The sequence below is a fragment of the Ciconia boyciana genome, chromosome 1, assembly GCF_034638445.1.
Source record: "Ciconia boyciana chromosome 1, ASM3463844v1, whole genome shotgun sequence".
Classification (NCBI taxonomy): domain Eukaryota; kingdom Metazoa; phylum Chordata; class Aves; order Ciconiiformes; family Ciconiidae; genus Ciconia; species Ciconia boyciana.
The window spans coordinates 120,121,869-120,145,059 of record NC_132934.1 but is presented as its reverse complement, the minus strand read 5'-3'; the positions used below and the strand labels follow the sequence as shown (position 1 = coordinate 120,145,059).

Below are 23,191 nucleotides of genomic sequence, written 5' to 3'. Positions count from 1 at the left end.
TACCTGGGATGGGGCTAGGAGAGCGGGGTTAGCCGGCCCTGATGCACAGCGGTGGTAGCCTGGGAGGGATTCACCACTCGGTGTGATGGCTCCCTCCGTTTCCAAACCACACGCTTTCAGCTCAGCTTGCCCCCCTCCCTCTGGTTTCTGGATTTCCCTCTGCAGCCCAGGCACTGAAGGTTAAGTAAAGTAATGCATAGACAAACCTGTTTTCTTTTGTGGTTCTGCTCACAGTGAAAGAAAATAATGAACAAATAGTTTTAGGATATGCAGGCTTCAGAGGAATTGTATCAGGACTTTTGCATTTGCTCTCTCATTTTAGGTCATGAAGCAGAAAATCATGGCAAACCTTCTATATGGGAGTTTGGGCCATTTTGCTAGCTATCTAGAGAGCATCTGGGGAAAATATCTTCCAAAGAACATACCCTTTTGCATGTGCAGAGGTTTCATTATACTTGTTATACTTGTTACTCATTATATTTTGTTAAGCTCATCATTTACCTCGTTGTAAATGCCAAGAGAGGTAGAGGCAGAAGGAAGAAAAATGGCGAGATCTGATGATTCTTCCCCAAACCACAGAATTATCTTAAAACTCTCCCATTCATAAATGAGACTTATCACTTGAAAATCTCAATTTGCACAGAGCAAGTTATGCTGTCACTGGCCAACCTTTTTTATTTATTTTTAATAACTTCCCTTATTGTGTGGTTCCAGACTACACATCACATGGCACACATTGCAAATGAGATATAGATATCTTTCTCAAAGATCGTGCACCCTGGGCTGAATTTTTCATTCTTCTTGCTTACAGGGATGCCTTTTATTCCCTCTTAAGCACGTTGAGCATTCACGTGTCTAGCATATGAAGCACTGTTGCAGTCACATGGCTGTGTGAACACAGATGGCTCAACTAGTGCTCTGCTTCACACAGAGAAAAAGAGAAACATGAAACACAAGATAAACTGCGATGGCCGAGATCTGGCAATTCTTTACTCTGTCAAAATTTGGACCATCGTAGGAGAGAGCATCAAAAAGGCTTTCCACTAGTGCTGTGAACACGTAAATTTGTTTTTAGTTCTTGCTTCCTTTTCAGTTCCAGAAGGCTTTTTTAGCAAAAACACGAGAAGTTCCAGTGTCTGCTTGACATTTATAGAGTACCGTGGTTTCAGAGCGCTTTACTGAATCCTCCTGAGGGCCAGATGCTGTGTTTCCATATTGTACAAGCTGCTGCTCATCTTGTTCGTTGCCACATGTGGTCTTGGATCGCAAGAGCACTGGCCCACAACCTACTCGTGGAGAGGGAAAGCCCAAAAGAGATTTGGCAGAACACCACCTTGGTGCTGCTAGTTGCATGCGCAAGGATGAGTGAATGCGTTTTATACTAGAATAGCAGCAGCCCTGTCAGTGAGTCTCAGTCTTGAAGTGTTTTATCTGGGGCCACCCAGAAACCTGTGGAAGAGCTGGGAACTAAAAACAGAAGAAGGGCTGAAGCCTGCAGCAGCCCTCTTGGTCCTTAATGTAACAGCCACCTTGGCTCTGACCAGGGCCAGAAATCCCAGGCTGATGAGAGGACAGTGAAACCTCCAGGTTTGCAGATGATACTAAGTAGTTTGAGTAGTCAAATGCCACAGTGCTGGTGAGGAACTCCAGGAGGACCTCACAACACAGTGCGAGTTGACAAAAAGGTGGCAGATGAGCATCAGTATAGGTTAATTTACAGTAATACACCCAAGGAAAAATAACCCAAACTGGGTATATGTAACTAAGTGTGATGCTAAACTTAGACATGGTAGTAGAAATGGATCTCAGAGTCATCCCTGACAGCTCTCTGAAATCATCAGCTCAATGTGCAGTGACTGCCAAAAAGCCAAAAAACTGTAAGGTACCACGAGGAAGGGTACTGAGAAGAGAGCTTTGTTTTGCTGCTGAGAAAAACCTTGGTGTACCCTTACCTCGGACCCTGGGTGAACTGCTGGTCTCCAATGCTTGAGGACAAGTCAGTAGAGAGTGTCCAAGGGGCCTCCTTATAGGTCGGGCAAGGCAAGAAGTCCTTAAGTCAGTAGTAAAAGAAACGGACAGGGTGTCCCCTCCGACAGGCTGAACACCTTGGGGGGTGCTGGGGGATCACATGGGGACTGCACCAGCAGAGTGGCGAGGTTTACTCAATCCTCCTCCCACTGGTGGAGGTACAGTACTGGGATAAGTGATCCATCATCTGCTCCATTTCTCATGCTCCTAACCTGTACCTGATGGTGGCTGACAGCTAAGACCTAAGGTGAGTGTAAGAATAGGGTGCAGCAGACAGATGTTTCCCAGAATAGCCTCCTGGACATCGAGCATTTGTGGCTCACAGATTTCCCACCCCGGAGGTGTTGTTTTACTTAGGATGGGATTTTACTTTTTTTTTAAATTTAAAAAAAAAAAGAAGCAAAGAAGGCTTTGAAGTCAAACTTTGTTATTAGAGGTGACATGCCAACCATGGGTAGGTGCCAACTGCAAGACTATTTTGACTGCTGTCTCATGAGGAAAGCTGGCAGCTGGAAGGGCAGGGAGGCATGTCCTGAAGAAGGTGAAGAATTTAGCCAGACTGCTTTCAACAGCCTCTTTGACGCTGGGTGGCTGAGAAAACAGAGTGGTGTGTTCTGTATGCGCTGCAACAAAATATGCTTTAATAATTGTCTTCTGGGTCACATTGGGTTACAGCTTGGACTGCTGCGTTGACCCGACTCAGTGCAGGATACCAGGTTTTGCTTCTGGAAGACGCAGTAGCATGGGTTGCGTGTATTGGGATGCTTCGTTGCTTCTGCTTTCATTAAATTTCTTTTTCTGCTGTGGGAGGAAAACAAACTACTTCCCTTTAGTCTCTATGCTGGAGCCACGCTGATCACGCACACTGAAGAAGCAGTTCTGTGTTCAGGGAAAACAGACTGAAAATGAAACTTGTACAGGCTGAGAAGACGATTAGGGCTCTGCAGCCAAGGCACAAGAAAGACACCCAGGGAAAAAACACATTAATTGTGACAGACCGTACATTATTTCCTGCAAAATAAGGTACTTCCCCTCGTTCGGATCACAGCTCAAAGGCAGGTCATCTAAGTTGGTAAAAGGTAGCACTACCTTTTTAAGAGTGTTATCCAAAGCCCAGGAAAGCTTGTTGATTTTTTTTTTCTTTCTGCCAAGTTCTGGCTCAGCTCAGGGGATTGCAGCTCTCTTCACACCCTTACATCCTCTTCATCATTAGTGTGAGACCAGTCTGCGGGCCAGCACCCACCGAGAGGCATCTAGGCCTGCAGCAGTGGCTGACGCGAAGGGAGGAAGGATGTGGGAGGCTTCTTTTCCTTCACAGGGATGATGAAAAGTAAGGTTTGAAGAACAGCATCTGCAAATGTTCAGAGAAGACCAGGGCCATGCTGCAAGATGCACGCCTACCCTTTCAGCACCATCCATTTAGAAAGGCACGTTCTCAAAAAACCCCCCATCCTTTTTCTCCAAATTTTTAACATGTTGCCAAACCAGGGTGACTACAATGAAAGCGACATCAAGACACGGCCACAGTTTGGTAGAAAGAAAGATCAAGAAGCCTAGAGGAAGCACCATTTCTTTTTTTTAATAACTTCATTTTCTACTTTTTAAATACATGCTTAAGATCAAATGTTTCCATAGTTCCTGCTTTTCTGTAAGGTGGAGGGATGGAGAAGAGTATGAGCTAAAGATAGTCAGGACAGTAGGCTTCCTTTGTGTAGGATAGGATCGGGAACAGTTTAAGCATAAGTAGTCTTAACATGCCTCTGTTCTTCCATATATTTAGCCATCAGTTTACATGCCAATTCGTAACACAGTGCAGAACTGCTATTTTTCTCTCAGAGGCACACCACAAAGGCATTAACTTGAATTTATATCTAAACAGAGTGGTTGCATACATACACTTGGTTCGAGACCATGAGCCCATACACTCTTGCAGAATTTTCTCCAACAAGCTCCCTACCCCTGTAAGTCTGGCTGGTTTAGTTTTGGGTTTTTTATCCCCTAGAGGTTTAGGGTGGTGGTGGTAGGATGGACAAGGGTTGAACCCACAAAAAAGGAACTCTTCTGAAACTTTCCAAATTCAAAAGCACACGCACTATTTTCTTGTTCAAGAGGTTTTAATAAAGACTCCTCTTTTTAAACCTCTCACACTGTACAACACATTTAAATGTACATCAAGCTCAGATAAAAAATAAAGCTTTCTTACAAAGTACATTTTTCCAGTGAATTTTCTTTTTTTTTTTTTTTGCAGTAAAAATAGCTGCTACATAAATCCCTCCTGATCTTTGAAAAGGAGTCACTGTTATTTCCAAAAATAGAATTCATATTTTAATCATACAGGATAAACTACAGGAAGAAGAGACAAGTCAACTGAAAAAATAAGGCTTGTATATAAATTTTCTTTTTTTTAAAGGACATGCATAGAGGTTGAAAAACATATGCCATTTATAAAGGAAAAAAGGTAATTTTATCCATATTAATATTTTCATTTTCAGTTACAGAAGAAACCACAAACAGGCCCTTTATGTCCCAGAATATAACACTAGTTTCTTGTAAAAATGCCAAAATGCACAAAGAATTGCCAGCTTCAGTCTTGGCAAAATACTGAGCCAGCCCTCCCCCCCCCCCCCCCCCATTTCATATCATAGGCATACCATATGCATGCATACTGAGCACTTATGTTGTCTCTCAGGCCAATTAAATATTTGCAGAAGGTTGTACATCCTAGACAAACATGAAAAAAACCATTTCATAAGTTTACATTCGTCCTATTTCAAAACACACATACAATTAGTTTAATTTACACTATACAGTTAAATAGGAACATTACAGAGTTTCAAAAAGAATCACAGAATATATACAAACTGAATATTGAAATGGTATGATTCTCCTTCCCTTCTTTAAAGGGTCTTTTTTTGTTAATGGTTGCTACATCTGGTTTTGCACACAGAGTGTTTATGTACCTATGCAGCACATTTCTGGAGTAGTAATAATAGTAATAAAATGTGCTTTAGAACAAAACTAATAACGATTCTCCTTACTGCTCATTTAAAATAAATTAGTTGATTTTGTTTTTAAATAAATTGCATGATATAAGATGTAAGCAAGGATGATGGTATTTTAAAATATCTGAGCAATAGCTCTGCTGCATCACTGGTTTCTCATCCAACCTTTGGTTTTAAAGCCAACCCATTATTATATGGCAGTGTAAGTAGCCAAAATGCTTTATACGGCAGTACAGGTAGTCGAAATGCTTAACCCAAGAGCATTTCCATGTCTTCATGACAGAGCTAGGGTCTGTGCTGACTTCCATGCTGCTCAAGTGCCTGACATGGCAACACCCAAAGCCACTGATGAAATAAGGCCACTTCCTTCCAGCTCTCCCTGGTTACAAAATCAGTTAAGGTCCTTATTTCCCAACAGTTGCACCCATCTGAACAGCCAGAAGAACTGACTGCAGACGGTTCCCAGACAGTCCCACATGTGATCTTTGCCCCTGCAGCATCACATCCTCAGGCTCAGTCCTCCGTGTCAGGCTGCACCCCCAGCATCGTGTGCAGCTCCTCCGCCGTGTACCCCAGCAGGTTCTGCAGGTCGCACACGAAGCGATACACGTAGCGTTTCCCTGAAGTCTTGTGGATGATGTTCTTGTCGTAATAGTAGCGTAGGCCTCGGCTGAGCTTCTCATAGTTCATTTTTGGCTTGTTTTTCCTCCTTCCCCACCTCCGTGCCACCTGTCAGTCCAAAAAGAAAGCAAAATGCAAAGGGTTTATTCAGGTCATGTTCTTCTAGTCGGTGGCTGATAAACACAGTTATTAAAACCCTTTCTCAGTCAGAGCATTTTATTTGCTTCGGATGTCCCAAGCTCAGATAAGAGAAGAGTTGGTGACTGACCCCACAACTGAACACGCTCCGAGACAATTATCAGCGGCAGCTTCAGAAGAAAGTGTCTGATAGCAAATATCAGTGAAAAGGATATCTATTTGTAGTGGATCAGCCAAAATGTGTTTAAAGAGATCAAGTTTAGGGGAAATATAGTCTCCTCTCTCAAGAAGACACCGTTTAACCATTAATTTGCTATTGAGCAGCTTAGGACAGCTCTTTAGCTGGATGTTGAATGATATGAAGTTCCTTGGAGTTAATGATTTCCCCCCTCCTTTTTTTTTGTTTTAATAAAGGCTTCAGTGGACTTTATATCACGTCTCTTAATACTGTTATCAGTAGGAAAGTTATTGTATCAGAAAATGAAAATGCATTCTATTTAATGACTAAAGCTATAAGTTCCCAAAATATTTCAAAAGCAGCACTACCATATTTGCTGTGTTATCTAAAAGAATGGCGATAACACACAGTGCATTTTCCCCATGCCTTTGTGCAATCCCAGGCATTGTTGATTCAACCACATCCAGTAAGCTAATCTACAGTTTACACTGTCAAAAGAACTAACTTTGTATACTACCTTTAAGTTTCAAGCTATGCAATGTATTCTCCTACCTACAAGCAAATGCTGATATCCTTGGGTGGGAGGAGAGGGGGGGAACATCCCACAGCAATCCTGACTGTACAATAAAGCATTTGCAGATGAAGAGTGTTGATTGTGTAAATGCTTTATATTCAAGACTAGACCCACAGATGGTGGATCAGACCCTAAATCTTTTTGTTCATCCCAGTTAGCCACATACCTCATCTGGGTCAGCAAGTTTAAATTCCCATCCATCTCCAGTCCAACTAATGAATGACTGACAGGACTTGTCAGTCAGTAACTCCAGAAGGAATTGCCATAGCTGTATAGGTCCACTGCCTGTTGAAAGAGAGGGGGTGGGGACAAATCACAATTAATACTCTTACCACAACCAATGTATGTGACCATACTTACATCACAGGATAGATGTTTTTTTATTATCAGTAATTACTCTGATTTACTATTTTTTTTAAATATCAGAAAGAAACCTAAGGTTTTTCTCTATAACATGTTCCTAAACATGTTAAAATTAAAACAAGTCAGCTTTTTCATGGAAACACAGGATTTGACACAAGCTATGTCTTTCCCTTTCACATGGATCCCTTAGCCTTCACTCCCATCTCCCACTAGCTGCATTTCAAGCTCCAGGGCTTGTCCTGCAGTCCTTGGCTTGGCAAACATTCTAGAGGAAAAACCGATTTCAGCAAGGACTACAGGAACAAGGCCTTAACAGGCAAGCCAACACCTGCAGAAACTCCCAAGATTTTGTCCAAGTTTCCCACTTTTTTAAACAGATCCAAAAGTGCATTTGATTTTTATGTGTTCTGACATACCTGCCTGTTCTTGCTTTAGATGGATAGTCCTATCAGACTTTCTTTAGTAACATTTAAAATTGAAACTCTTCATGAGTAGTGGTCTCTGACTAAGTTGTAAGGCATACCTTACAACTATACAACTTTATCACCATGGTACGCGTTTATAGAGAATATTGATGTTACATAAGAAGAGGAATGACCATTTTGCTTCACTACTTACCAGTAAAGCCAGCTAGAATTGCCGCCGGTATAACTGGTTTCCCTTGCTCTACAGGATCACTTCGTTCTTGAATATAGTCTTTGAAAGACATTGTAGGTTTGCTCAGACACAAGGACTGGCTACAGTCATCTTCAAAGCTCTCATAGGATGGCACACGCTGTAAATCCACTAATGACGACTGGCTGTTCCAGGACTGTAGCATCGAATCTGAGCTTTCGTAACTTTCTGCACCACTGTCACTAGATTCGTGTTCTCTAAGCTTACCTATATAAAACAAAAAAAAAAAAAAAAAGAGAAAAATGTTGTGTGGTTTTTTTTTCCTCTCCCCCTCAGTCTAGCTTGTATATATAAATTATGCAAAGGAGGAAAAGACATACAGAATATGGCCTTGGACCCATGGTTATCATCCAGATAATGACTCACCAGAATTATCTATCAGCAAGTTCAGATTGCTTCTTGGGAAATCTTGATTTACTGCACAGTAGTTCACACCAACAGCATCTGCTTGGGTTTTGGGAAACAATGAAAACTCTTGCTCTGGATTGAGGAGATTTGGTCCTGTGGAAGCCTGACAGACATCAGTCAGGAGACTGGGTTTGGGATAACCGAGGGCTTTAGAGTATCCAGGCATTTGCATACCATAGGAGTTCTGGTCTACATTAACAGCTGAAGAAAGAAATAAAAGAATTAATTAGATTATTTTCCCTGCAGACCCTTAAACAGAATAATACACCTCCAGCACCTCACTACAGCTGTGCCACCGAGAAGTAATTTTCCCATGAAAATCTGCCTAAGAGAGTGATAGATGCTACAGACCTACTAGAAAGGCTACTGAAGTCGGTGAGACGATCCCATCTAATGGGCTCCAAATCAGATTCTGTAAATCTCCCTCTAACTTGCTGACCACAAATATATCTATTGTTTGTTCTTCAAGGAAACTACAGAGCTACAGAAAAAGCTGGAGAAGCTTCAGGGGTTTTGAGTAAGGCCCTCATCGTTAAGTGGTGTAATAAGGTTGAGCTGTAGACTGACTGTGGTAGAATGAAATACAACACCAATCAAACAATCTAATGGAGCTAGCACTGCGTCCCACACACTTTCAAAAGCTCTATTATGCTTCCACAGTCTTCAAAAAGGCCTAAAAAAACCCTCTTGCTGCTCCACAGTGATGCTAGTTTTTGACTTGGTTTGCTAGAGGTGGGAGTGGTCATTCTGCTCCACAGATGTAGGCTTTGGCATACCAAGAGGAAATTTGATTTTCTCAAAGCCTTTGCTCTTCAAAAGATTTCTGATATGAATTAGATAACAATTAAACAATACTAGGAAAGAAGGCTGTAGCAAATGAAGCCAAGTGTTCTCCTCAAGCACGGTAACTACTGTGGTGCTTTTTTTTGTTTTTAAACTGGGATCTGTGATATGCTTAGAATAAACTGAGAGATGCAAAATGTCAAATTTCTTACAATACTTACTTAAGGAATTATTATTGACCCAGTGAGGAACTGAGGTGAGATGAGAGTTCTCCACATATTGATCCTGCATTTTCTCTTGGCTGTCTGGGGAGAGGAGAAAAAGAGAAGAAAATTTGGTTTTATAGTTTTAAAGACCTGACCTGTATGCCACAAAAAGCTTCTGATTCTCTTGAGTATTTTGGGGTCATCATTCACATAAATTTTACTAATGCAGTGCACTGTATTCTCTCTCTTGAAAAAACCACACCAAAAAACCTGACCAACTTCCAACAGCCTTGAAAACCATCATACCAATTGAATTTTAACATAAAAATTAGAAACAACAATAACTTCAGTGTGTCTTAAGGTCCAAGTCCTTAATGTATGCAACTACTGAATGTTACACTCCAAACCCAGTAGTACTCACAGGGCACTGCATGTAGGATTTTAGTAATACCACCAGTGTTCACCTAAGACACCTCTAGGTGTCTGACTTCTTCACATTCATTCACTGAATTACCTCAAAACACTACATAAAAGGAACAAAACCAAAAACTTGTAGTAAGAAGTGAACAACTTTTGTCCAACTCTTGGTTAATTTTTTTTTTTAAATGGTGTATTACAGTAGCCTTATCCTAATCTCATTTATTTCGATGATTATTCCAAACAAAACCTGACACAATAGGTACTCAGCCTGAACACGGAATGATTTCTGCAGATATCTGTATCTGTGCTTTGTGTACCAAGGATGTATTAACAGTTCTGATAATGCTTTTATTAACCAAGTTTTAAAATTCATTTTGAGTTTTCATATGTAAAAAAAGCCCTTCATAGTGAAACAAGTGTTGAAAGAGTCCCATTTCTATTTCTGTTAGAAGAGCCTTAAAACAAAAGCTCTTCCTGGCTCTGTAACTACCTTTTATCATCTGTTCCAGGTGCTCCCACAGAATATCACCCACATAGTCAGGTGCCAGTTCCAGGAAACGCTCCTTGCCCAGGTTGCACAAGTCTTGGCCACTCATAAGAAACTGATGGAAGTTCACATTTGCCAAGCTAAACTCATTGGTAGCCCATGAAAGCCACTGGCAAACTTGCTGTTCAGTCCACAGCCAGGGATCTGCAAGACAAAGTATCCAGCATTTAGAGATAACTCCTGACCCTTGTCAAATAATCTTCGTTAGAAGGCAGTGAATGAAAAAAATTTGTTTACCCAAGTCACTTAGTTCTGAATGAATTCAGAATTAATGTATTCTTGAATTTAAAAAAAACCCAGTCCTCTATTTTCCTTCTGCATTCACTTGTAATCAGAGATGTCCTCAGCTTACTTGATTCTCTCTTATGCTGCCAAAGCATGAGCTCTCCATGCACCCATTTTTAATACCAGCAAGTCTGGTCTCTCCAAGTCAAGCTGTGCCAGATTCACATAGGATCCATTCTTGTATTTCCCACTGACATCATTCTTTCTCTTTTGAAAAGGCCGCTATTCAGCCTCCTCCTTAGCATTAAAAAAAAGAGCTTATAAATAGAAAACACTTACTATTTGGGATACCCAGCCGACACTGTTCCTTTGTGAAACCACTGAAAGTATCTTTCAAGGCCTGACTCATCACAGCCTTACTGCACGGGGTTAACAGAGGCAATTCACAGTTGTTCGACTCTACAAGAAAGAAAAGGGGTGGAGAGGAAAAAGAAGATATATTAACTTTTAGGCCAGTGAAAGGAGTGACGGGTTTTTGCTGTGCTATTTGAAGAATAAGAAAAGGATGCTAGAAACTAGGTATTTTTAAAAACAGAAACAAACAGCGTAGATCCATTTTCTGATACATTAAGGGTTTCGCTTAATGTAGCAACACTAAAATCTCTGTGCTACTGGTTTGATAAAATTGTATCATGCTAAATTGAAGTTTTGCAGCTTTCCATGATACAGACCTTCATTCCCTCTTAGTAGTTACATAAAGTGCTTTTGTTGCAGGGAAACTTTACTATTTTTTTTTAAAGGAAATATGAGACTGCTTATTCCTATTTTGTCACCTATAGTTTGACCTCAGACTTCCTTATAACTCCAGACAACCTTCATTTAGTTTGAGAGCTAAGTAACTGATAGTAGAGCTGGGAAGAACCAGCTTGCACTATTTAACACTGCTTTCCAATGGACTGTATTTCAGACCTTCCCAACCATCTCTCAACCACCCCAGTACATGGTGCAATAGATTATTCTATTGTCTGAACCAAACAGCTGTGACTGGTAACAAGCTGGTACCCAGTGCCTAAATAATGCAACAAAATCCAAAGTCAGCATCATCCTATGCCAGTATAAATTACTAATTTGCTTAACTGATTTTTAAATTTGCAAGTAGATTCCATTTTAAGGACAAATTTGGCTTCCACTCAGCCCTTCTTATTCGGCAATGTTCACCAGAAGATGCCTCATGTTACTCTGAAAGAACAGCTTCTAAGTTGAAGAAAGCCAACCACACTGCCTAGATGTTTCAGATTAGAAACCCTGTTACTGATATTTTGTTTGTGATTGGTGTCATTAAGCTAGGGGTAATTTGAAGACAACTTAACCAACTCGCTACTGCATCCCTGAGCATTTGAGAGCCTCTGAGAACTCACACACAGGTTGCGTTTGAAGGAGCTCTGCTGCGTTAGAGGCATATAACGGTGGCAGGGTATAGAAAGGCGATGAACTTAGCAGACTCCAAGACAGTTCATGAAGCTGTGCAGCTCTTCTCATTCTCCTAGACTGCTCCACTTGACCCAGCAAATGGAGCTCTTCACCAGCCCATGCTTAACTTCTGTTTTTACCACACCCATCCTCAGTATCTGCTAGGACTTGCTTTGCTGACCAGAGCAGGTCACTGATTAGAATCCCATTAGAACAAAGGACTGGTGGTTTTCAGAGGTTTGAGGGTTTTTTTCCCCCTTCCCTAAGGGGAGATAAAGGCAGCATCAGGTAAAATAGCTACATTTTGGACAAAACTCCCTGTTCTGTCAGGGATTTTAGGCAAGTATTTGTAGAGAACTCTTGATAGGTACTGTCCTACCAAAAAAAAAGAACAAAAAAGAAAAAAAAAATCTGTAAACATCCCCACCCCTGTTTAAGCTATGGAGTAAAACATACTGGGATTTAACACCAGAGGGTCAAGACAGGAGCTTGCAGAATACTTGCATTTTAATTACGGTTGAGATGTTGCAAGTTTAAATACACATTAAACTCTTTTTTTAAAAATTTTTAAACTCTCTTAGCTCTGCTTTAATATCTGCTAAGGCTTCTTCCATGGACAGTCAGTCTATTAGGCTACTGAATCCCAGTTCCCGTTCCTTTTCAGTACAGGGAACAGCAACTACCCACAGAGCAACTCACACAGATAAAATCAAGCATGTAGACAGAAGTCTGTGTACTAAAACACTTCTTTTCAGGGAAATCCATGTTGCACTTGTAAGAGTATAGCCACGAAACGTTAGTTAGACCCCACAGATTTCTTTCTGATCTGCTGACTGGACTAAGGAACAAAGTGACATTACCATAAGAAGTAGAATCAAATCCTGTTGGCACTTCTTGAAGCGTTTGATCTTCATTTAGTGAGAAAAAATATCCAGCAAAGAGAGAGTTTGCACTATCAAAGGTATCAAATGCTGGTTGACGCTGCAAAGCAACAGAATAAATAAAAAAAACAACATGAGCATTTTGCTAGAGCACTGTCAACTTCATTGCTAGGAAGTGGCTGGGTTAGGTTTCCTAGATTTGGAGATCATGCACAGCCACAGTCAGCTAACTTGTGCCTTATGAAATATAAACACAATGATAGCATAGCTTCTTGTACATAAATACAAAACAACTAACACTCAGACCACAGTGCTAGGTGGGTGGCATGTTCTGCAGGTTACAGTAAAGCCAAGTGAGGATACTCTTAGTTTTCCTGTAATTGAGGCTTTTAACAATAGAGCATGTGCATGTGTGTGAAATATATATAATATATATTTTTTTTCCCAGGTATATTTTAAAGAAATCCTTATTTCCTTAACCCTTTAAATTGACTGTCCACTTGATGAGTATTTGATGGCAGAGGCAGGATCAGTAAATTATGGAAAAACAACTTCCAGTGCAAGACCTACAGTAGATCTATGCAGCTTTTTTTTTTTTTAAACAAAAAATTTAATCTGAATCACATAACTTGAAGCTATACAGGCAGCTTTACAGGACTTGAGGAAAGATGTTACTCCTTTGCTGTGACTTTTATAATTCTGAGTTACTGGATTTGCCAGCTACCACATTTTGCAGTCTTTCAAGTGCTCAGATGCTCAGTGAAACACTGCTAGTTTCATTATACAGAAAGGGACAAACAGGAGGGATAAAAATGTTCCAGATAAAAGTGGATTCTACTGATATATTGGCAACATTCAATAGATATTGTTGTATTTTGAAAACCTAACTTCTTTCAAACTGGACTTGTGTCAATTGTGTATGCTAGAAATATTAGTACTTTTACTAGATCCCCTCAGCCCCATTAGTCTTCAGGGGGTAGAGGGAATGTTAACAGAGGAGGAAATAACTTTAAAAATAAGTTGTGCAACTTGCCTGTTAGTCACAAGGAAACTGTATCTGTAATATCTATAGGCACAGATGGATAAAAGTTGCCACTGAGATTTTTAAAAGCACCTGAGGATAGAACACTGTTCTGGAAAGCTATAGCTTGCTCATGGCAGCTACTGCAGTTCAGGCAGCTGGAGACAAAGGCAACTTGCAAATGCTTATTTGTTTTAGGCTTCCACTGGTCTGCCAGCTTTTGCCAAGGTAGAGGATTTAGCTGAGGACAAGGCAAAGTTTTTTCAGGGCAGTACTTATGTGCGATGCAAAAGCAACCTGAACTATGTTTCTGGAATAGCAAATGAGTATTAGTATTTCCTCACATTCCCTAACTTTCCTTTTTATGTTACCACAAAGTTTCAAGTGGCTTGGAGTGTTTTTGCACCAACTGCCTTTTGTGTGCCATCCCCCTACCCAATCTCCCCAAATTACATTAACCCTAGTAAGAAACCAGGAACCATAATTTTTTAGTTGCATTTTATAACAAGCTGCAATGCATCCTAGTACATACATTATGAAAGCATACACTCCACAGAAGAAAAAGCTGGTAAAGTAAACAATATAATGCCTCAGTTAACTGGGTTCAGAAATCTCCACTGAGCACTGGCCAGTGGAGACAAACTATGTACGGTTGGTTCAGGTACCCCCCGCAACTGGAATCAAAGCCAACCCATGAAAAGGCTCACATCCGAATGAAACAAGTTAATAACAATTGCAAAATCTGCTAGTAAAAGATTCTTTATACATTACTAGAGAAAAGCACTGACTCATCGCTAGTACCTAAAAGAAAGGGCAAGTTCTTTCAACACAATCTGGAAACTCCTGCGTTTTGTATAAGTAGCTGACCCTTATCCTGAGTCACTGGAAAAAATGCTGTGGCATGTGAATCAGTAAAATCCATACTGTGCCAGTTTCGCATTTCAAAAAGGAGAAAATTAATGTTTAAGCAGGTTCTTGATTTAATAGTAGTAAAAGGGGGAAAACCCTATGTAGAATAAATTCTGCTTGCCCTATCAGTTATGCAACCATTTTATTTGGCCTTTCAACATATGCAAGAATAATAATTACAGAACAAAATAAAAAGAAATGTGAACAGATACAAAATAGTAGAATACAGGTCTCTATTTTGACTTAATGATATGACAACTGAATACTAAATAACTGCTTAGAACAACCACTGTATTACAGAGCACACAGCTGTTAAGCTGGGGGATCTCTTGGGGATTTTGTTGTTGTTGTGGGCAGGAGAGAATGCTAAGAGGGGACATAAAACATCAGAGAAGTTACCATACCAGAGTCTCACTAACTGATTCTTCAAAACATGGACATTCCTCAAAGTTAAAAGAGCAGAAAGTGTCTTCCTAACCTTCAGCTGATTTACATCAATCAATGCTGTGTAAAAAATTGATACTGGGATTAAAAAGCAACTTGCATGAATGGGGAGGAGGGAAGCCCTTAAAGACTGTCTTTATAGTCTCATTTGCCCTTGGTTTGTATGTTCCTTTCAAAACAAGGTAACAGACACAGTCTATCTAACAATAAAATATATTTAATAACTACCTTTGGTTTCTTACAATGTATTGGACTTCCATTTCACATAGTTGCATGTAGTAAGTGAATAACCTACTTTTTTCATACAGTGCTCTTGAATGAATCAGACCTAACCAGTCATATCAGAACAGCCCTCTGCCAGTCTCATCAAGTTAAAGATACAAAGACCACCCCTACTGCCAATTCTGTAACCTTTATTTAGGCAAAAGTTCCACCAACTCCAACAAATTTGAGCTCGGTTCTTGTCTACCTCTTATTTTCAAATTCTTAGGATTTGGGGCATGGAGGGAGGGAGCCTCCTTGGGGGAGAGGGCTGGGGGTGCAAGGTTTACATCTTCCTATTTCAGTTCTGCTTTTCACATCTCTGCTGAACTCAGTGGGAATACTCTAGAAGAAGATTAGAGTTACAAGCAAGCAATTAAAACGTGAATATCACCTTGGCATGGTTATACAATTCCTGTGCTAGCATTAATAAGACCACAATAAACGCATTAGCTGGGAGATGCCCCAGCTGGGTTTAGAAGGTGACAGCTCAAGAGTACTCACCTTGAGCATTCCTCTGTACATGTTAGACACAGGAGCTACTTGATCCATGTTCCTGATCCCAAAATCACTCATCTGAAAAATGAGAGGGGTCACATGAAAAATGTTGCTACCGAGGAAGCAAGCATGTTAACAGACGTATCTCCCTGCTTCAGTACAGATTACAGAACAGCTCTCGGAATGAGATACAGGGAAAGCTCTCCTTCTCATTGCTCACATCCCGACCACACAGGGCACAATTCCCATCTTGCTTAAGCAGCTTTTTAACTGGAAGACCTTTCACAGGCATCACTGGTGTTTGAGTTTTATGAAATGAGCAAACAAGAGGATGGTTAGCTTCTGACACCCAATGTGAGGGCTTTTAGTACCTTTTTCTGTTAGTCTGAAAAGCCTACAGAAGTCCTTTGTCCACCAAGTATCGATCACTTTGAGATATTTTCCACTTTCACCCATTAGCTTAAACATTCAGTTTTGTGTTATTTTTGCTTACTATATTCCTGCTCACATGCCATGATTCACTTTGGACTTTGGCTTTCAAAGGAAGGAAGAAAAGCAACAGAAGCAAAGCTCACCACGATACACCTTCACATACTAACATTCACCCCTGTCACCCTTTTATGAATAATCATTGAAGCCAATACCCAGTATTAGCAACCTGCTTCCTTTACTAGGCAAAGCATCTCCAAACCACGTTATCTTGCACATTTTGTAAACACAGGATTAGCACATTTATAAAGCTTTAGAGGGCCTAAGTTTTAATTGAAAAGGGTTTATGCAGCAAAACATCCTTTTTAAAGAGTTGATAATGGGACCACCATCAATATGTTCATGCTATTGAAGTCAAAGCTATATCATATTGCCTGTATTACCAGGAACAGGGCTGTGTGAGGCCTGTATAATTTGTTCTCCTATGTATCACTTAAGGAAAAGAGTGATAAGATTCATATCCTTTTACTGACCTATGGGAGAGATCACACATAAGGAATAAAGCCAGTTTTATGGCTATTGTTCAGTTTTATTGTGATGCTGTAATTCAGGTGTTGGTGAACAACACCTTATCAGACTACACTGCGGCAAGTTGTCTCTCAACAATTTTCCTTCTCCTTTATCACAGCATTGGGCTGAATTCTCTTGCTCCACAGAAACTGTCTGAAAACGTGTATTTGTATTTAAGTAGTCACACAGGACACTATTAATATTTCCCTAAAACTGAGATCACTTATTACAAGCAAATTCTCTAGTTAGCCATGTTAACACAAGGAGAAATCAAAATATAATCTTACACTCAGAGAAAGATGGCAAATTAGGAGCTTCACAAAATAAGCCCAGCCTGTTAAAATGATGACAGATTCCAAAGCTGTCCATATAAGCAAAGAGGAAAATAGAAACATCCAACAGCCAAAGACAAAGAACCCTTTCATCCTCTTATATAGTTGATCACTTAAAAAAATCAAGAGTCCTTAACCTGAAAGGCCCATTTCAACTTCGCTGTTATCAGATGTATGGTGCTTATCATTGAAATAAAGTAAGTCAACTGACTATGAAAGGAATATTTGACTTACACTTCATTAATATTACCCAAAAGTGCAATCTACTGAATGACGGTTTTTACCTCAAATAGCATGTACAAATATTTGATCTAAATTACACATCTCATTGAGCAGCAAAGAATTTTACACAGCATGAGTCTCACTCAGCAAGCATCCTAATATTTTCATTAAATTTGCCACAGTTTAAACAACTGTTTATCCTTGCATTCGGCTGAGCTTTTAAAAAAGTATATGGCAATTTCTAACACCCTTTGTTTTGCCTTTGAAATCTGCTCTGGTGTCTAGGGATAACTAGCCGTAAGCCTTACCAATCAGAAAGTATTTGTGAAATCATTACACGTATTTTCAGTAAGTTTAGATCTGATCCCCGGTTAGGACTACAAATAAGATTTCTGACACTTTCAAGTGCAATCCTGGCCTCTACACGAATCCTGTTAGGAACTTCCCCATTGACTAAAAGGACTGGGATTCTCTCCTTCCTGGCTTTTTTTTTGTTTCTTTAGAAGCATTTAGGGTCCTAAGACAAAAGGTTTACACGAAGTCTTCATTACATGGCATTGCTCATTAACCCAAGTCACTGTTCCTCTATGCTAAGCTGCTCATTTGTTCTGTGGCCTTGCCTGTGCACTACACAGCTCATGAAAAACTAGACATAGAGCTCCAGTCTAATAACACATGAAGATCTTCCACATGTTTTGTAATGCTCCTGTTTTCTTCCTCCAACCAAATCTCTCATGTTGTTACGAATTTCTATAGCCTTTCCTCGTCGTACATCAGCTTTCACACCATTTGCAGTGCAAGCTTCCAGCCCTGAGATCCAAAACCCTTACAGAGGTATCGCAAGACAAGCAGAGCTGAAAAGGCAACACGGCTTTTCATGACACAAAGGGTTAAAGCTGGCTTTCTGCTGGACTTAGAAAGCTGCTGTTTAAGTTCAGCAAAGACACTAGGGCACAGCACAGTGTGACTGGGCCTCACTTCCAACTCCTCCACTAATGCTGATGACTGCTACTTGCCAGCTATAATTGGTTTAACTGGCAGGACACCTTCTTCAACACCCCCGCATAGCTGAGTGGGTGAACCAGAACAGGGTCAACAGGATCAGGCACTTATTAACTAATACTCCTGAATTCTGATCAACTTCTTTTCAGCAATAGCCAGGTGCTCGCCCACAGCTGGATTCAGCTGGCAATCATCCACACGGAGAACTAAACCATGCTAGTGTCCGCAACGTATCTCCACCGGTCTTTTGTTGGGTTTTGTTGGGTTGGTTTGGGGTTTTTTTTGGAGGGAGGGGGAGCGTCTGGTGGTTTTTCGCTTTTAGATGGCAAATTTTTCGGATAAAAAAAATTCGTACCAATAGGTTAAGAGATAACCGCCTGCCTCGGGAGCGCTGATCCCCCGTGCAACTATTGGGCTCCCCAAGCGCTGATGAGAGCGAGCTGGTATGACTTTTGACACATATGACACACTCACCCACATAAAAGTTAGATGGGGAGATCATACAGCCCAACATTTTTTAAGTCCCTTTAAAGTACTAACCAAATCCAGAGTGCGCGCTGCCCATTAACCCCTTCCTCCCGGGCGCGCAGCCGCCTCCACAAGGCACCCCCGTCCACCGCCGCTTTGAACGCGTCCCTCCCGCCTCCGGGCTCAGCCCCGCGGGGTCCCCCCGCTGCGGGCACCGGGCGCCGCCGCCCCCTTCGCCCGCGGCCTCTGCCCGCTCCCCGGCCCCGGCTCCCGCCATCGCCCCCGGGGGAGGTCGCTGAGGGGGTCCAGCCGCGCCTCCGCCCGCGGGGGCCCGGGGGCCACGGCCGGCTTCCTCGGGCGGCCGCTGAGACCCCCCGACGGCGGAGCGGGCCGGTGCCTGCCGGCGAGCCGCCCCCCTCCCCGCCGCCGCCGCCCCCGCCTCACCTGGCCCCCGAGCCCGGCGCTCGCCTGCTCCTCTGCGTCCCTCCCCGGCGGCGGCAGCACCGGCACCACGCACAGAGTCCACAAAAAAAGGCGCCGCTGCCTCTCCGGGAGCCAAAATATCCTCGATGTGGCAGAGCCGGCCAACAACAACAGCAGCGGCGGCGGCGGCAGCGGCGGGCTGATCCCAGCGGAGAGTCCCGGCGGAGAAGGAAGGGGGGCGGGAGGAGGGAGGGAAGGCGGGCGCCCGGCGGCGGGTGCGTGGGCGCTGCCGGCCGAGCCGCTGCTGCCGCCGGCCCGTGCTGTGCTGTGCTGTGCTGTGCTGTGCTGTGCCGTGCCGTGCCGAGCCGAGCCGAGCCGAGCCGAGCCGTGCTGTGCCGCGCCGCCCGCCCTCGCAGGCTCTCTTCAGCGGGCGAGGGGAGGCGGTGGCGGCCGGGCCCGCCTCCCCGCAAGCCCGGCCCCTCTCGCCGCCGCGGACCCGGTTGTTGTTGTCGCCGTCGCTTCGGCGGCGGCCGCGCTGCTGGCTGCGCCCGGGCCGGCCCAGTCTCTCCCTCTGCCTCTCTCTCGGCCCGCGGGGCTGCCCTACGGCCGGGCCGCTCCCCCGGCCCCGGCGCCTCCTCCCTGCCTGGTGCTGCTGGGCGCGGGGAGAGGAAAAGACGGTTTTAGCTCATTCAGAGCGACAGATTGTGTTGGTTTTTTTCCCTGGCTATACAGGAGGTAATTCATGCTGCACGTTTTCCATGCTTATTTTTAATTACTACCTGTCCTCGAGATAGATAAGATTAGGAGAATTAACCCGTAAAGTCCAAGCGTCTGTATAAATAGTCTATTTTCGTAAGTCAACTATGACACTTGCTACTGTGGAAATTCAGCGATTATGTCACGTTGCATCTTCGACAATTATTTTGGGGAGTTCTTAATATAAACTAGATGCAATGTGAAAGCTGTACCGACAGTTCCATCTTGTGAATTGCAGATTCAAGCACCGCAGCCAGTGAAGCAGTTGGCGTTCCTCAGACCTTGAAAAAAATTGGTAGCCCTTGGAAAGTTGCAAGGAGCTCTATGCCACCCAAATATAAAGTAACTTTCTGTTAAATGTATTTTGTGGGGTTTTTTTTGTGGGGTTTAATTATTTTGAGGGGTTGGAGAGACTCGGTGGACAGGCAGACAGGAGGCATGGGGTGCTTTTCTTACTCTGCCCCGCGCTCATTGGAGCCACCTAACTTTCCTGACTCTCTTGCCACGTTACCTACGACTGACTTCTTTCATGTGTTTAACTTTGGGTGCACCCAGCTGGGGGGGACCCACGCGTGCTTCCCAGCTCCTCGGCCTGGCTGCACGTTGGAGCGGTGTCCCGAGGGTGTCTGGGTCTGAGACCTATCTGTGCACTAGCTGTCACGCCACATGCTCCGGTCAGGGAGAAGCCACGGTGTGTCCGTCCGGCAGCCGTCCTGCTGTGGGTGCCCAGGGGACCTGCAGGGCAGCCGGCGTCCCGCAGCACCCACCTCACGGGTTACAGATGCCGTCCTTGGTAGCGGTAAATCACCGAGCTGTAAGGAGAAAACAAGCTGGAGCCACAGTTTCTTCTTGCTTCCGCTCTTGACTTCTCTAGATTTTCAGTGAACACCAGGGACCTAAATTGCACTTAAAAAGCTGTTCTTTAAGCTTGCTATTACACCTTGCTTTATTTAAACTAACTCCCATTTCAAATTAACACTTGTGTCATATGGTTGTAACTTTTCTTGTAACAGGAGCCCGGTAACTGCTACTTCTCAGTTCCTCGGCAGATTCCTTCTGACCCTTTACCATGTGCCTAAGCTGTGATTATTTTTGCCATTAAAAAGCCATAGTTTCTTTGGCTGTTGGTGCTGCAGTTGTCAGGGTTCCCTCCTTCTATGTTTTCCAGCTGTTTCCGGCCGCAGCAAAAGCTGGACCATACCCCTTGTTCCCCTGGAGTAAGATTCTCTAGTATTTCTTTCAAACCCTTCAGAAAACTTTCTCCTTAGAAAAGGGGGATATATTTCATTCCTTAGGGTCAAATGCTACTGGGCAAATTGTGACGGTCTACTTTGAGAGACTGAAAGAAGTGTCTTGATTATGCCAATGACATTTCTTACTTCAGGAGACTCCTGATCTGATAAGACAACATCTGTTACAATCCTAAGGGAAACCATTAAAAACTGTATGTCAGCTGCATAGCAAGTTTAATTATAACACTGACAAAAACAATTATGCCACCCTTTATATAGGGGAAACATCTGTCAAAAAGATAAGATGAAAGGCTGGAGTTATTTATTTCTTGCTAAATTAATATTCTGGGATCCAGAGCAAAATTATTAACCTGGTCGTATTTTGCTCTAATAAAATTTCTTATTTTTAAAGTAATTCTTCTTACATAAGAGCATTTAATTTCATTAAATAATACGTATTGTTAGTGTACAAACACACCATTGCGCCATTAGAAGTGGTACATGGCTAGTGGGCTGGAGCACATGATATATGAGGAGGGGCTGAACGAGCTGAGTTTCATTAGTTTGGAGGAGAGCAGGCTAATGGGGAATCTCGTTGCTATTTTCAACTACTTAATGGGACGTTATAGCAAAGAAAGCCAGACTCTTCCAGAGGTGCACAGCTGCAGCAGGGAAATGCCAATTGGCATTATTTGGAAATAAATTATATTTGGAAATAAATATTCCCAGTGATATTTGGAAATAAATTTTCCCAGTGCGAGTGAAAGCTTCATCCGTGGAGAGTCTCTGATCTTGACTGGCCAAAGCCCCGAGCAGCCCCAGCAGAAGGTTGGAATCGAGACCTGCAGCGCTCCTCTCCAGCCCGAGTTACGCTACAATTCTGTGATCCCTCTGCACTGCTCATTTTCAAAATGTAACATCTTTAAGCTAGAGAGTCCAAGAAAAAATAGTTTTTGCTTTGTTTTGCTGCTGTAGTGTACCTGTGTGTTTTGTTCTATTTTAGGAATTGTCCACCCTCCTCACAATTTCTTTAGCTCTAACCTGTGCTTCTGTGCATATGTGTGTTGGCATGCTGTCAGCCATAAAGACAAAAGGAGGAGTCCTGTATAAACTCAAGAATAATCGTGGCATCAGCACCATGCTGCAAACTTTTGAGATTTTTGTTGTTGTTGTTGCAGACCTACTGGTGCTTTCTTTTTTTTGCAGGAGTGAGGGAGAACTAGCTGTGGTACTCAAGAGTGAAGTGGCTAGAAAGGGAAAAGGAAAGAAAAGGGATAAAGACTAAAGAACAAATTGCTGCAAAAGTCATTGTACTGGGATTCTGTGGTAGCCCAGTTAGATAAGACTTTTCTTCAGTCCTTCTTGCTCATAAATTTCTTGTTTGAAAGAGGACCCACGCTGCAAGTGAGTTCTAAGGGATTGTTTCTGGTTTTTTAAGTGCCTTTCTCGGCAGTGGTGTCTCAGAAATATGCTGGAGAGTTACCTTCTTGTAGTGAATTAAGGTAAAGCAACTCGTTAGGTTTTAAGTATGTAAGTACATGACATTTTGCACTGAAAGCAATGGATGGTTGTCTGAGGGGATAATTTGGCCGCATATTTCTGATTTGAGCAGCTGCAATGCTGATTTGAGTTCATTGGTGAAGACAGGAAGGGGGAGAAGAGCAGCTGATGATGGTCAGGGCATCCTGGGGAAGGGCTTCACTCCGTCTCTGTACAGCGTATTTGAGAATATGGGCAACAAAGAGGGGGAATAAGATCCTAAAAATGTAGAGGTTTAAAGCATAGAGAGGGAATGCGAGGCAGCAGGTATGTGGAAGAGCTGCATTGCAGCCAGCGCTCTGGAGCAGCTATGACTTACTCCTCCAGAATTTCTCTTGCGCCACGGGAGAGGACGCACAGGAGTGAAAACCCTGTCGTGCTGTCAAAGTATGCCTAGCGCGCTCATCTGCATGTTGGCTCAGCTCCTCTGCCTGAGTATGTTTGGGGCGCACGTGTCCCTCCTCCTCCTCCTCCTCCTCCTCCTCCTCCTGCTGCTGCCGTGGGGAGCGGCGTGGCCGTGCTGGGCTGGAGCAGCCCTTGCCGGAGGAGCCCCACGGGTGTCTGGT

The 23,191-nt window shown here is 42.8% G+C and overlaps 1 protein-coding gene across 1 annotated transcript; it reads right to left on the bottom strand.

Moving 5' to 3' along the window:
- Positions 1-4,140: 4,140 nt before the first annotated feature.
- ETS2 (ETS proto-oncogene 2, transcription factor) lies at positions 4,141-19,503 on the bottom strand. The gene is made up of 10 exons (XM_072846709.1): positions 19,120-19,503; positions 15,659-15,730; positions 12,499-12,619; positions 10,508-10,627; positions 9,887-10,087; positions 8,992-9,075; positions 7,946-8,188; positions 7,523-7,786; positions 6,708-6,826; positions 4,141-5,759 (listed from the first exon to the last, which is right to left on the bottom strand). The coding sequence occupies exons 2-10, from the start codon at positions 15,728-15,730 to the stop codon at positions 5,544-5,546; spliced, it is 1,440 nt and encodes a 479-aa protein (XP_072702810.1). The 5' UTR covers positions 19,120-19,503; the 3' UTR covers positions 4,141-5,543.
- Positions 19,504-23,191: the final 3,688 nt, after the last annotated feature.

Excerpts from the sequence above, each read along its gene's own strand:
- ETS2 (XM_072846709.1), bottom strand. The coding sequence starts at position 15,730 with ATGAGTGATTTTGGGATCAGGAACATGGATCAAGTAGCTCCTGTGTCT. Across the intron at positions 10,628-12,498 it reads ATTTGATTCTACTTCTTATG|AGTCGAACAACTGTGAATTG; the intron begins GTAATGTCACTT and ends TCTTTCTTGTAG. Across the intron at positions 10,088-10,507 it reads TCGGCTGGGTATCCCAAATA|ATCCCTGGCTGTGGACTGAA; the intron begins GTAAGTGTTTTC and ends TTTGTCTTGCAG.